General features: G+C 51.1%; 1 protein-coding gene across 6 annotated transcripts in view; it reads right to left on the reverse strand.

The window, feature by feature from the left end:
* Positions 1 to 228: 228 nt before the first annotated feature.
* The window catches only part of Slc12a3 (solute carrier family 12 member 3), a 34,803-nt gene continuing 22,601 nt past the window's right edge, over positions 229 to 12,430 (reverse strand). For all 6 annotated transcript variants that reach the window (XM_057753638.1, XM_057753636.1, XM_057753634.1 and 3 more), the window contains 5 exons: positions 11,732 to 11,843; positions 8,324 to 8,410; positions 7,597 to 7,732; positions 6,424 to 6,491; positions 229 to 414 (listed from right to left, as the gene is read on the reverse strand). In XM_057753638.1, coding sequence (XP_057609621.1) covers positions 273 to 414; positions 6,424 to 6,491; positions 7,597 to 7,732; positions 8,324 to 8,410; positions 11,732 to 11,843 — 545 coding nt within the window. In that variant the 3' untranslated portion in view covers positions 229 to 272. The remainder of the gene's footprint in view (positions 415 to 6,423; positions 6,492 to 7,596; positions 7,733 to 8,323; positions 8,411 to 11,731; positions 11,844 to 12,430) is intronic.

Below are 12,430 nucleotides of genomic sequence, written 5' to 3' on the forward strand. Positions count from 1 at the left end.
CAGTGCCGGGACTCAGTTTGCATACAAATCAAAGACAGCAATTCACTACTTGGTCAGCAAGAAAAAGCTTTTTAAAAAGAGAGAGAATCTTCTATAGACTTCCACAAAGCTTCAAGTCCCAGAAGGTGTGTCTGTCAGGACTCAGCCAGTTTGGAAACACAGCATCTTCTACAGAGGGACCAGCAGATGTGAGGACTCCGTAGGAAGCAGAACATGGAGCTAGCTTGTCTCCAGCTGGAGAGTTCTGACTCCACCCACACCCTCAGCTTTAGTCACTGGCAGTAGAAGGTGAGCACGTTTTCCTGGTTGCCTCGGATAAGGACGACCGGAGGTCTGAGGTCCTGGGACAGGGTCTCCAGCCAGGCCATGTACAGCGAACTGGGGCACTTCCCCTTCCTTCCGATGGGCAAGGTGCTGTAGGAGGAAGGGTGACAACAGAGGAATTACCCAGGGCTTCCCCGCCCACGCACTCCAGCCCATGGCTTATTTTCTGAATGGTTCATCAGCTTGCTGCTCCTTCATTGTTCCTTCCCACTCACATTAAGGCCCCCTGCTGTCCTTCACAGTGGCCCTCAGAATACCTGGAGCCACAAAGCATTCCTAAGCAGACCCATGGCCTGCACTTTCCCTATAACCACCCATCCAGTCCCCTCCAGCCCTTCCAACCTCAGACACAGTGATAAGCACCAAGCTTGCTCCTGCTTCAGGACCTTTGCACTGGACGCTCTAGACACTTGGTAAACATGCCAGCATGCCCAACTCTGGGTGGCTCCCTTGAATCATCCAGGTTTCTGCTTGAGGGCAGCTCCTCTGACTGACCACGCCTTTCCTGCCAATCCCCCATTTGACTGCTTTCATAGCCCTTCACGATCTTAAAGGCATCTCTAGTGGTGTTTCTTTGCTGTCTGTCTCCCCCGCTGGACCTGCAGGCAGGGTCCACCTGACCTCTTCCCTCTGTGCCTGGAATATTCCCTGAGACAGCCAGGTTCAGCAGGGTGTTTGCCGAGTGACAGAGGCCAGCCCACCGGGTCCTGAGCACCATGCCAGGCTGGCCTTTCCAGCCACACACCTTCCCAGAGCCATAGCGTGATGTGTTCATGTGCCGTGGCTGCACGTCCTGGCCCCACCCCCTGTCCCATGGAGGCTGTCAGGGCAACCATAACACAGCCTCACGCGACCCCTGATTGCACAACACCGTGCAAATAACAAGATGTCCTAGAAAGCTGTGCAGTCGTGTTTGGCTGTTTACACCAGAAAGTGACTTTTCTACCATCTTAATGATTCTAAAGATGCGCTGGGACTAAGTCCCAGTGCCTCCGGTTCAGCTTCTGGGAAATACAGGATCCCACAGAACCAGCTGTAGTGCATGAAGCTGGGACACCAGTGTTTTCATGGGACTTGGCAATCTGACAGCCCCTCCACAGGCACGATTTCACCCGAGCTTTAGCATAGCCTGCCAGTGGACAGGGCCCCGGCAGTACCCCAGGCCAGCTGGAGCAGCCAGCCAGGCAGATTTGCACTGGGGTTCAGAGTTCAGAATCTGACCCTCTAAAAGCTGCTTGAGCATTGGCTTTGCCGTGTCCTCGGCCACGTGGCTTTGGCAAAGTGCTCGACTGGCCTGAGCCTCAGAGTTCTCTAAAGTGACAGGTACTCCGCTTGTAGGCTGTTGGTGGGCATACACAGGGTGCAGGTGGTAGAGATGATCCTCCAGCCACGTCCCTAGATCTTTCTACCAGCTGCGCCTGCTTGCTACAACACTAAAAGCCTGTGACCATGAACTAAAATTCAGGGCCGAAACAACGGCAGGACAAGCTCTGCCCTATTTTAAAAAGCCAGGTCCTGAGGAGCGGGGAAGGGGCAAGCACATCATCTGTCCTACAAAGCCGCTGTCGTCTTCATTCGAGAGCATTTGTGATAGACAGTCCATGGAAAAGGCATAGAAGAGAAGAAAGGCAAAGTTTAGATGTCACAGGCACTCCTGAGGCCGAAGACACTGCCATCTGGGAAAGGCAGTATCATTTTTGGGAACCTAATTCACCAACTTTAAAGGCCACAGGGCACAGGTGCCTGCCAGTTCAGAGCCAGGAAACACTCGTAGTTCCTACAGTAAGCAAGAAGTTCCGTCCCTCAGTGGAGCCTGTGGCCCTGTCCCAGGGACAGCACCTTTAACTCACTCCAGCACCGGCATGCCACGCTGACTCTCGCCAGCAGGATATGCTCTCCCGAAACTGCTTATCTTTAGAGCAAAACTGGGAACAAAACAACTTCTGTTCAAAATTGCAGGGCAATGTTGGGTCAGCGCTAGAGTCAGAAGTGAAATCCACGAACAGAGCCACAGGAACAGGCTCTTAACCCAGCCGGAGGCTGTGGGGCTGGTGACTGTGCTGGCCAATGCCTGTGCCCGTGTAGCTATGCTCACGTGGGTGGAGCTGTGGGGGTGCTTTGTCAGACTGCCAGGCTCTGCCTCCAACCAGCGCTAGATTAGATGGCCAGTGCACCTGGTCCCAGAGAGGGACGTTGCTTGCTTGTTGTCCTTTGAATATCTGGTGACAGGGATCCTGAGCCCCTTCCCAGACCCCTTCTGGGAGAGACTGTACAATTGGAATTTCTAGGGTTCCCAGGTCTAATGAGGTCGACCTGACGTCAACTATACCTTGAGAAATCCAGGCTGGTCTCCAGCTTGGAGGGTTGTAACACATACCCACCCACACACAGCTTTTCTGTGCTCCCCAACGAGTGGGGCCCTGTGGGGTGACAGCTGCAGTTGCTGGCTAGGGTGGGGTGTGCGCAGGCGTCAAATCCAGGGTGACTGGACACACCATTGCTGCTCTAGGCTAATCCTGCCTGCCAAGCCTAGCTGGAGAGAGTTTGACTTCTCCTGAAGTTTGGGGGTAGAAAGGAATGGAAAGAAGAGGTGCTACTCAGGAAAATTTCTCATCATGGGGCCCCTGAGAGATACGTTCATTTTGCAGTCTTTTGTTGGGGGGGTGAGGTGAGGCGGGTTTTGAGACAGAGTTTCTCTGTGAAACAGTCCTGATTGTCCTGGAACTCACTCTGTAGACCAGGCTAGCCTTAAACTCACAGAAATCCGCCTGCCTCTGCCTCCAGAATGCTGGGATCAGAAGCGTGTGCCATCACCTCCCACTTAGATTCGTTTTAATAGCAAATAAACGTGGGGTCACAGCATGGTGAAAGAGAATCCTGAACCCTGCTTCAGAGGTCATTAGGGAAACCAAGGCTAGAGAGACACGGGCCTTCTTACCGAGGTTACACAGTGACTTAACAGTGGGTCGTAATTGCAAGCTTGTTTCTTTAAAGAGACTGCATTAGGGAAGCTGCAGTGTGTCCCACCCTTGCACCCAGGAGAGGCCACACCCCTGGTCCCCCACCTGGTTAGATGTCTTCGAGCCCGGGATAAAGCCACCTTCACCGCCTTGCCCTCTGACTCAAGCCACACCCTAGGCCCAACACTGCCTGGGAAACCTTCTCTGAGAGGTTCTGGTGATGAAGCAAGCCCCTTTCCTCAGCACTTTCTCAGCAGGAAAACATGATCTCCTGCAGGCCCTGGGAGGTGCTCAGACACAGTGGGTGTCACCAGACCACCGAAGTGTAGTCACACAGGGCCCTATGCTCAGAGGGCATGCACTTAGCTTAAGGCCTTGGTATCTCAGTCTTGACCCCTTTTCAATGTTGTAAGCCACACAGAAGGGCACTTTAAGATAGAGTTTAACTTGGTAACTTCCTGTGTTACCCCACTCATTGGCTAGCTGAGAGCTGAATACAGGGAGCCAGTCCTTGAGGAAAAGCTTGTGACACCCTAGTGTCCTCTGGGGTGGCCCAGGGAAGGACTGGCAACTTCTTGAGGTCTGATCTCTGTGCCTTGGTGCTAACTGTCTGAGATCTTGGCCACCACTCTACACAGAACAGCATGAATCACTAGGGACTCTGAATATCTTTCTGTCCTCGGACACATATGAAGTGACTCGCAGGAACAAAGTCAGCAAACCATTTGCTGTGATCTGAGTAGACAGAATCAGCTAAAATTCAACCTGTTGAAATGCTTCCTTCTGCCCTTAGAGGATGCTGGGCAAGAGGTTTAGGAGCTAGGGGTTTAGGGAGGTGATCAGGCCAAGAGGTTAGCACCTGCTTTAAAAAACAGCTCTAGAGAGTTCCGACAACGTGCAGACCCAGTGACAAGGGGTCTCGCAGTGACATGTGAGTCTATGACCAGAAGGCTGGCTGTACCAAATACCAAATTTGCTAGCACTTTGAGATTAGCCCTTCCATCCTCCGGAACTATAAGAAATGAACTCCTGTTGCTTGTAAGAGACCCGGATTGTAGAATTTGGTTACAGTTCTGAGTGAATGAAAGACATGATTCCTAAACCTTGGGTCAGTGAGTGTCTGGAACTACAGCTGGAATACTGTCCAAGAGACACACCCCTTGTCCCCACAGCCTGGCCTGGGACATACTCCAGTAGATTTCCCATTGCTCTAACCATTAGCTGCTGGCCAAACCCTGTGGTAGAAATAAAACACCATTGCTTTCCACACTGAGTAACCGGCTGGTGCCATCTGACCCCTACGGGCCTGCAGACAAGACTGAAGGGCCAGACCCTCCAGAAACGGGGTTCTGATGTCACGCTTATCATGACCCCACAGTGTTTGTCCTCAGCGTTCACCTGCCACCTTCTTGTTTATCTGCCAGAAGGCCTTGGCATTTTAGGTCTTTACCCATTTGCTATATTGAGCTTCTCAAAGGGGCACTTACATGGCCAAGGGGAACATTGCTGGTGTCTCCTGAAAAGGAAGCACTTCTCACTGAAGTAGAGACCCCATTTTCTCTTGTCACCCTAAGGGACCCCTTGGTACAGTCTCTTCCTGTGAATCCAATGTCAGATATAGATATGACCTATGAAATCTAGCGGGCAACCAGGTTGGGAATGCACCATTCTTAAGTCTCGGGCATTCTAAACCCAATATGGTGCTGAGTTTGAGGCCTCTCTGTAGTAGGTAAACAATCCTTGCTACAGCCTTACTGCTTGTCCTGGTTAGTTTTTGGTCAACTTGACACAAAGTAGAGTCAGTTTTTTGAGATCAGTGCAACTGAGAAAATGTCCTCAGCAGTGACATGTTTCATATGTTCATGGCCTGTGAAGTGTTTTCTTGATTAATAATTCATATGGGAGAACCTAGGCCTTGTGAGCAGTACCATCCCTGGGTGCTGTAAGAAAGGAGAGTGAGCAAGCAGTGAAGAGCAAGCCAGTAAGCAGCACTCCTCCATGGCCTCTGCTTCAGCTCCTGCCTCTAGGTTCCTGCTTTGAGTTCCTGTCTTGACATCCCTGGATGACAGCCTATAAACTGTAGGTTGAAATACACGTGTTCCCCCTCAACTTGCTTTTGGTCGTGGTGTTTATCACAGCAATAGAGGCGCGACTGTACTGTTCACGTCAGCAGATACAGGCTCGCTCTCTAGAGCAGATAACACTTGGCAGGTCTGCCAGGATGTTTAGACTCAGGTGCACCGAGAAGGATGCTGCTGAGAGCGCATGCGCCCATCACCTGTCCATAACAGTAGCCGTCTCATTATCAAGGAAGACTGACACTGGCCTTCCTCCTTGACACTCCTGCGGATAGTAAGGATAAGATCCCACGTGGCTCATATCAGAACATTCCTTGAAAAGAAGGCCACCTCTTGACATGTTCATTGTTGCTGACTGCCAGAGAGGCAGAGGTAGAACGATCCCTGGTCTGTGTTCCATCTGCATTTCAAAGCAAGTTCCATATGTTTGGCTAGGGACTTTATGCTCTTGTGTGGTAGAAGCCCCTGCAAATGACAGGTCCCATCCGAGCAGAGAGAGGACTTGGCCCCCAGCAAGCATAGGAAAAGCCTTAATAGAATCCACGTTACCCTAAGCTACAGGTACAGATGTCTTGGCTGGCCATGTTCTTGGAGAGATCAGAGTCACATGGAGGCCCCTCCTTGCCACTGTCCCCGTTCACTGGATCTGCCCTGGCTAACATTGGAGGGCAACGTGGACTGGGTTTGGGTCTGGGGGAACAGTGCTGCTGGAGCGGCCTCTGTTCCTGCTGTCCAGAAAGGACACTCAAATCATTGAGGAATGTCAAATAGCCAACGAGGGCAATTTCCAAACTAAGAGACACACTGGCTTCTGGGAGGAGCTGCCTCCATTTGCCAAGCCTGTCTGGCACAAAAAAGAGTAAACAAGGGACAGCAAGGAAGATCCACAATGCCTGGGACACGTGAGACCTGTGACCTGCCAGCTGACACTCAGACCAGCGCCAAGAGGCAGACATCGGACTGGCCATGTTTTCTGAGCACCCACCAAGTTGAATCTCCAGCATCCTGAGTCCCTTGGAGCTGCAGCCCACATCCCAACAGGCAAGCCAGATGTGACTTACAGGAGGATCAGCGCAGCATCCCGAGAGTAGTCCAGCAGAATCTCATTCAGCCTCACCTGCCGAAGGGACTGGAGCCAAGGAAACCAAGGTCACTTCCTACCTCCTCAACAGCACCCCACCCCCAGCTTGCCTGGAGGCAGAATTATGCCCTTAGACAATTCCTGACTCCTCAGTCCAGGAGAGCCTCCCTGAGCTTCAGAGTGCCCCTCTACGAAATAGGTGTGATCTTATCCTCCTCAGGGGATATAGACAAGATCAGATGAGCTAACTCTTGGCTCAGTGCTGGGCACACAGAAGACTAACTGGATGGCTTTTTTGGAGCAGGGGCAGGCTCCCAAGTGGCAGACTTTGAGAAGGCTTTCTTTAGACACTTTGCTTGTTCAGTACTTTGTAAAGAGCCAGCTGATTCCAGGCTGGGAACATCTCCAAAGTCCCCAGGTGTGGGGTGCTGGCTGGGGGACACACCTTAACCTATGGCCGTCTCAAGTCCCTCAGAAATGAAGTCAACTCCTGGGACCTAAAAGTAGATGGATACTCAGTGTGGGGAAAGGACCCAAGGCAAGTAAGCTAGCCAAGTCTGGGACTCTCATCATCTCACTGTGGACATCACGGATGCCCAGTTTTTTGTTGTGAGGGCTGCCCTGTGTGTTGTAGGGCATTTATCAGTTCCCCTGGTGTCTATGTAATATGTAATATCTGCCACACACATCCCTTGAGATGTGACTTTGAAAACTATCTCTAGATGGTTGACAAATGTCCCTACCTGGGGAAGAGTGGCAAATGGCCCCAGTTCAGGGCCCCTGACTTGAACTACTGAGAGACTAAGTAAGGTCTGCCCCTGGGTGCCTGGTCCTCCCATTTATTCATTCGACCTAAAAATGTCACTGTAGCCAATGTCAAAACAGCCTCCTCTCCGCTGTACACACAGTTCTGGAAGAAGGACCCCAATCCGCCAGTGGCCAGCACCGTTTACATAGCAGGAGGGCCAGTTTACCCCACCAAAAACAACATGGGGCTCCACAATGTCATGGCTCATTCCTGTCATGTGACCCAAGGACATTTCAGACATTGGGAAGGGAAAGCAGGGCAGGGCCTCGTGGGAAATCCAAAGCTCAGGACAGGGACACACAGCTGGGACCCCAGGCCCTGGTGAGTCCCTTCCTTGTCTTGCACCTTAATTCTGTTCTTGTTAATCTCCTCATCTGAGATCTTCCAGGGACAGTCCCTCCTCATCTCGGCGACAGTGGCCTCATCCTTGAAACCATCATTCAGGCGGAAGGGTGCAATCATGTCCTCGAACCTCTTGGTGCTGGGAAAGAAAGTGCAGGTAAGGCTGTGTGGCATGGCCTTGTTTCCAGGGGACAGGAACTTGGAGGAAGCGTAAGGTAGGGATACCACCCACAGGACATACTCCTCAGACCAAACCTACGCAACTCTGTCATTTTTATTAAATGACTTACATGTGGCCTCAACTCTTGACAGTTAGGTCTGACATTTGTCAAATTTTCGTATGTCCTCCACTGACCTGGTCCCTCCCCAAGTACTGCTAGCTACCCCACTGTCAACAAGAAAGACTGGACCCCATCCTCATTGAATTTCTGATCAGCTGAGCGATAATGAGCAAATAAACACAAATAAGCAGGTATCTGAGGAAGATAAGCCCCGAGTCCTCCGATAGGGAATAGCAGGCCTCTCTGCTAGCTGAAGGAAATGGGTCCTTCTGAAGCCAGCTGTGTATACAAGGCAGAAGGTGCTGGGTGGAGAAACAGTTGAATGTGCAAAGGTCCTTCCTGAGTCACAGTGTGAAAAGCGGCACAGGAGCCAGGGGGCTGGAAGAAGGGAGGAGCAAGCGGAGGGATCTACAGGGCCCGTGCTGGCCTTTCTGTCATACGGAACTCACTGCTCAGCCCGAGGCTTCTGATTGATGTCTGGAAGGATGTGAACTTCATGAAATCCCAGTCTGAACTTGCTCAAAAGAGAAATGATTCTGGAAGAGAGACGCAGAACTTAAAAACCGGTATCCATCCATTCTGATGTTTCTCACGCACCTGACGACGGGTAGCGCCGAACAGAACAGATGTGGCTAGCACAGGAGGCAAGGCGGCCAGGGAGCGAGAACCATGCATGGAGAAAGCCAGAGAGTGGCAAGCACTGTGGAAAAACATTTGACCAGAATTCTCTGAGGGTCTGCTGGTCAGGAAGAGTCTGGGATGCTGCTAGGTCTGGGCTCACACTTGGAGAAGTGAAGGTCAAACGAGGGGAAGATAGAGAGAGAAGCAGATGAGAGGTGGAAGACAAAGACAGCAACACACAAGAGTTAGGAAGAAAAACAGAAAGCTGCATGCTAGATGGCACCAAATCACCATCTAAAGGAGAAGCCCACTGTGGTCTATGCAGTCGGGAAAGACTTCACATCTGGTTGTCTGCTACATGGTTGGGAAGGTTGCTATAGGCCCAAGGAGCTGGAACAGGGCAACGTCCACATTGGAATCACCTGAGGATCTTACAGAACATACCTACGGGTCCCCAGCCCAGTGCTGGGTCAAAGCCCCTAAACAAAGCATGGGTGATGCCCCCAGGATGGGATGTGCCCGCTGAGCTGAGGCCTGCTGGACTCACCGGAGGAGGAAGTCAGTGAGCAAAGGTGGAAGATGAAATGACGGGGAATGCACAGAGCATCCTAGGAAGTAGGAGCTGAATGGTACAGGCTTGGGCCCCTGTGCCAAGACCCCTGATGGCTCTTGAACTTAGGAGTGAGACAAAATTGTTTTCTAAGATTAATTTTTTATTTATATGTATGTGTGTGTGTGTTTCTGTATGTGTATGCCAAGTGTGTAAGAATGTCCAAGAAGACCAGAAGATGTCACATCCCCTGGAGCTAAACTTATAGGGCAGTGTGAGTTGCCCATGTGGGTACTGGACTCCGACTTTGGTACTGTACAAAGTCAGGAAGTACTATAAATGGCTGAACCATCTCTCTAGCCCCCTTTTTCATTTGTTTGTTTGGTTGGTTTGAATTGTTTTTGTTTTTGTTTGTTTGGTTTGTTTTTTGAGACAGGGTTGTTTTGCTAGCCCTGGCTGTCCTAGAACCGGCTATGTAGACCAGGTTAGCTTCAAACCCAGAGATCCACCTGTCTCTGCCTCCCAAGTGCTGGAATTAAAGGCGTACTCAATTTGGTTTGCTTTTTTGAAACCAAGTCTCCTGTCGGTCAACCTGGCCTCCAACTCACTATATAGCTAAGGGAGACCTTGAACTTCTGACTCCCTGCCTCTGCCTCCCCAGCACTGACGATCACACTCTATGTATGCAGTATTGAGTATTACACTCAGGGCTTCACGCACACTCGGCAGACATAACCAGCCATGCCACATTCCCAGAAGTAGGGTTTGAAAAGCAGAGCTGTGGTAGCCTCATCCTGGAACACGTCAGGGGCCCAGGCCTGGGCATAGAGACAGCAGATACCTAGGCCCACTAAGTGGCAGTTGGGACAGAAGGGATTTTTTTTTTTTATAACTGCTGTAAGAGCCACAGGCTGTTACCTGAGGGAACCACCCTGAGCTGAGCCAACCTCACATTACCCAGCTGCCACCTAGAGCTGGGACAGGAAGCAAAGGCTTCTAGTCTGTTTATTCTTGAAGCATTCTGAAAGCCAGGTGCTGCTGTCCTCACCACTGCCCTTGGTCTTGCCAAAGAAAGATCTTTTGTTGGTAAAGTTCTCACTGCGTGTAGGGGGAGGAGGAGGGTGTGGCAGGGACAATACTGCTGGGTCTCCCAAACTCAGAGGGTGACTGGAAGAAAGGAGAAAGATGGAGCCCTGGAGTAGTAGAAGAAGCGATGCAGGTCAGGGGCCGCCTCCCGTCCTGTCCTCAGGGCAGCACTGTCCTGGCCTAGAGCCTGCACCAGGCTCTTTTATTGGGGCAAATTGCCCCGATTTGTCTGAGCTGGTCCCATTTTTGACCTTTAATCTTAATTTCCCTTGTTGGAAAGTCACCGTTGCCCAACTCCTCCCCTACAACTCCTGCCAACTGGACACCTCCACCTCCGCGACCACGCCCCCACGACCACGCCTCTGGGACCACGCCTCTCTGTGTACTTCTGTGTCTATTTCAGGCAAGTCACCTTCTGCCTGAATGCTGTGATTTGCATACCGTTTACCCCATGAACTCAGGTTAAAATTTAATCCTTGGGGGGGGGTGTGTGTGTGTGTGTGTGACCATGGAAACAGAATCAAGTTCTGGTGTTTATGGGCAGAACCTTTGGGACATGTTTAGGACTGGACCCGGTCATTGGTTGCATCTTATGATTGAACTGTGCTTTGGTGGCTTCATGAGAAAGAGGGAAACACACACACACACTGCCTGTATCTTGGTAATGTCCTATGTCACCATAACCTCAGGTCTCTGCCAGTAAGAAGGCCATCACAAGATGCAGGCCTTAAACAGAACCTCTGGGACCATGAGCAAAAGGAAACCTCTTTTCCTCAAGAGACAGAGGGCCACAGGAGCTGTGTGACAGCCATCTAAAAAGGGCTAAATAAGACACGCTTCAGAAGCAAACTCTATCTTCTAATTAGACAGAAGACAGCACTTGTTGCCAGGAAGAGGTAACAATGAAAACCCATATAAACGCATCAGAGTCACCAAATTCTGCCATTCTTGGCATGGTCTGCCAAGCCAGTGAGCTAGGCCTGCTCTGTTTGCTTAGACAGGACAAATGAGTTCAAGAATAAGCCAGCTTTACACCAAGATCTCTGGCCAAATCAGCCAGAGACCTGAGAGGGAATTAAAATCACTTCTCACCAAGAGCTTTGGTGGGGTTTTTGTTGTTAGTGTTGTTTTGTTTTTCTGATCATTTGCAACTGCTCCTGGCCTCTTAGGTTACCTCGTGTCTCTCTGGGAACCTGCATCCCTGTTTGGGGGACTGTGTCAGAAAGGTTCGAAATACATAAATAAAAAATAAAATTAAAAAGAAAGGTCGTAGTCTCGCTTCACTTACCTCCATCCTGCCTCTCACATGACTCTGTCCTCGGAGAGCCTCGTGATTCCAGCACTTACCACCTGTTCCTATCATAGCGAACACCAGGGCACCTGGGTCATCTTAGGGGGAGACAGGAAGCCAGCACTTTGGAAATGGAGAGAGCTCCTGCCTGAGCCCCGGGCACCATTGCTATGGGCTGGAGAGAGCTGACCTGGGCTTTGGGACAATCTCAGGGCCACCCAGGGACACAGGTGGGTACAGGGACAGGGAGTCAGGCAGCTTCAGGGAGTCAAGATGGCAGATCTGTTCAGCCCCATGGTCCCCACTTACGCCTTTCTCTCTTCGTCCATCCTGTTGATCTGGCCACCAACAAACACCCGGATCTTGCATTTGCCCCATCTCCTCTTGCGGTGCAGGAGATAGGGGATAAGGAGGGTGAGGCCTGGCAGGGACAATCCCAGGAGGCAAGAGGGACTGACTCAGGACACAGCCCTCTGTGTGTTTCCACTCCACACTACCACGGCAAAACCCTCCCTCTGGACCTTAGTTGTGAAGAAACTCACAGACTAAACTGGCTTTGGTGCTCAGTGGGCTGTGGTTTATTTGGCTAATTGGCTAATGCAGGAGTTTGGGCTTTTTCTTTGCTTTTTTTCCCCGCTATGTAGCCTTGGCTGTCCTGGAACTCATTCTGTAGACCAGGCTGGCCTTGAACTCAAATCTGCCTGCCTCTGTCTCCCAGTCATTTGGCCTTTTTGAGACAAGGTATTATTATGTAGCTGAGGCCAACTTTGAACTCTTGATCCTCCTGCCTCTACCTCCCCAGTGCTTGGATTGTAGGTATGTGACACCATGCCCCCAGCCAATGAGGTGGTTTTAAACAAGCAAACTGGCACTGAGCACTTGGCATGTGAGGTAGGGGTGGGGAGGTTGCACGTGACCATCAAGATGGTCCTCACTTATTTCCTGAAAACTGAACAGCTGACCAAAGTGTACGAGCCATCCGCCCCTGTCATTCCTCCACACCCAGTC

This window comes from Chionomys nivalis, chromosome 21 (genome assembly GCF_950005125.1).
Source record: "Chionomys nivalis chromosome 21, mChiNiv1.1, whole genome shotgun sequence".
NCBI classification, from domain to species: domain Eukaryota; kingdom Metazoa; phylum Chordata; class Mammalia; order Rodentia; family Cricetidae; genus Chionomys; species Chionomys nivalis.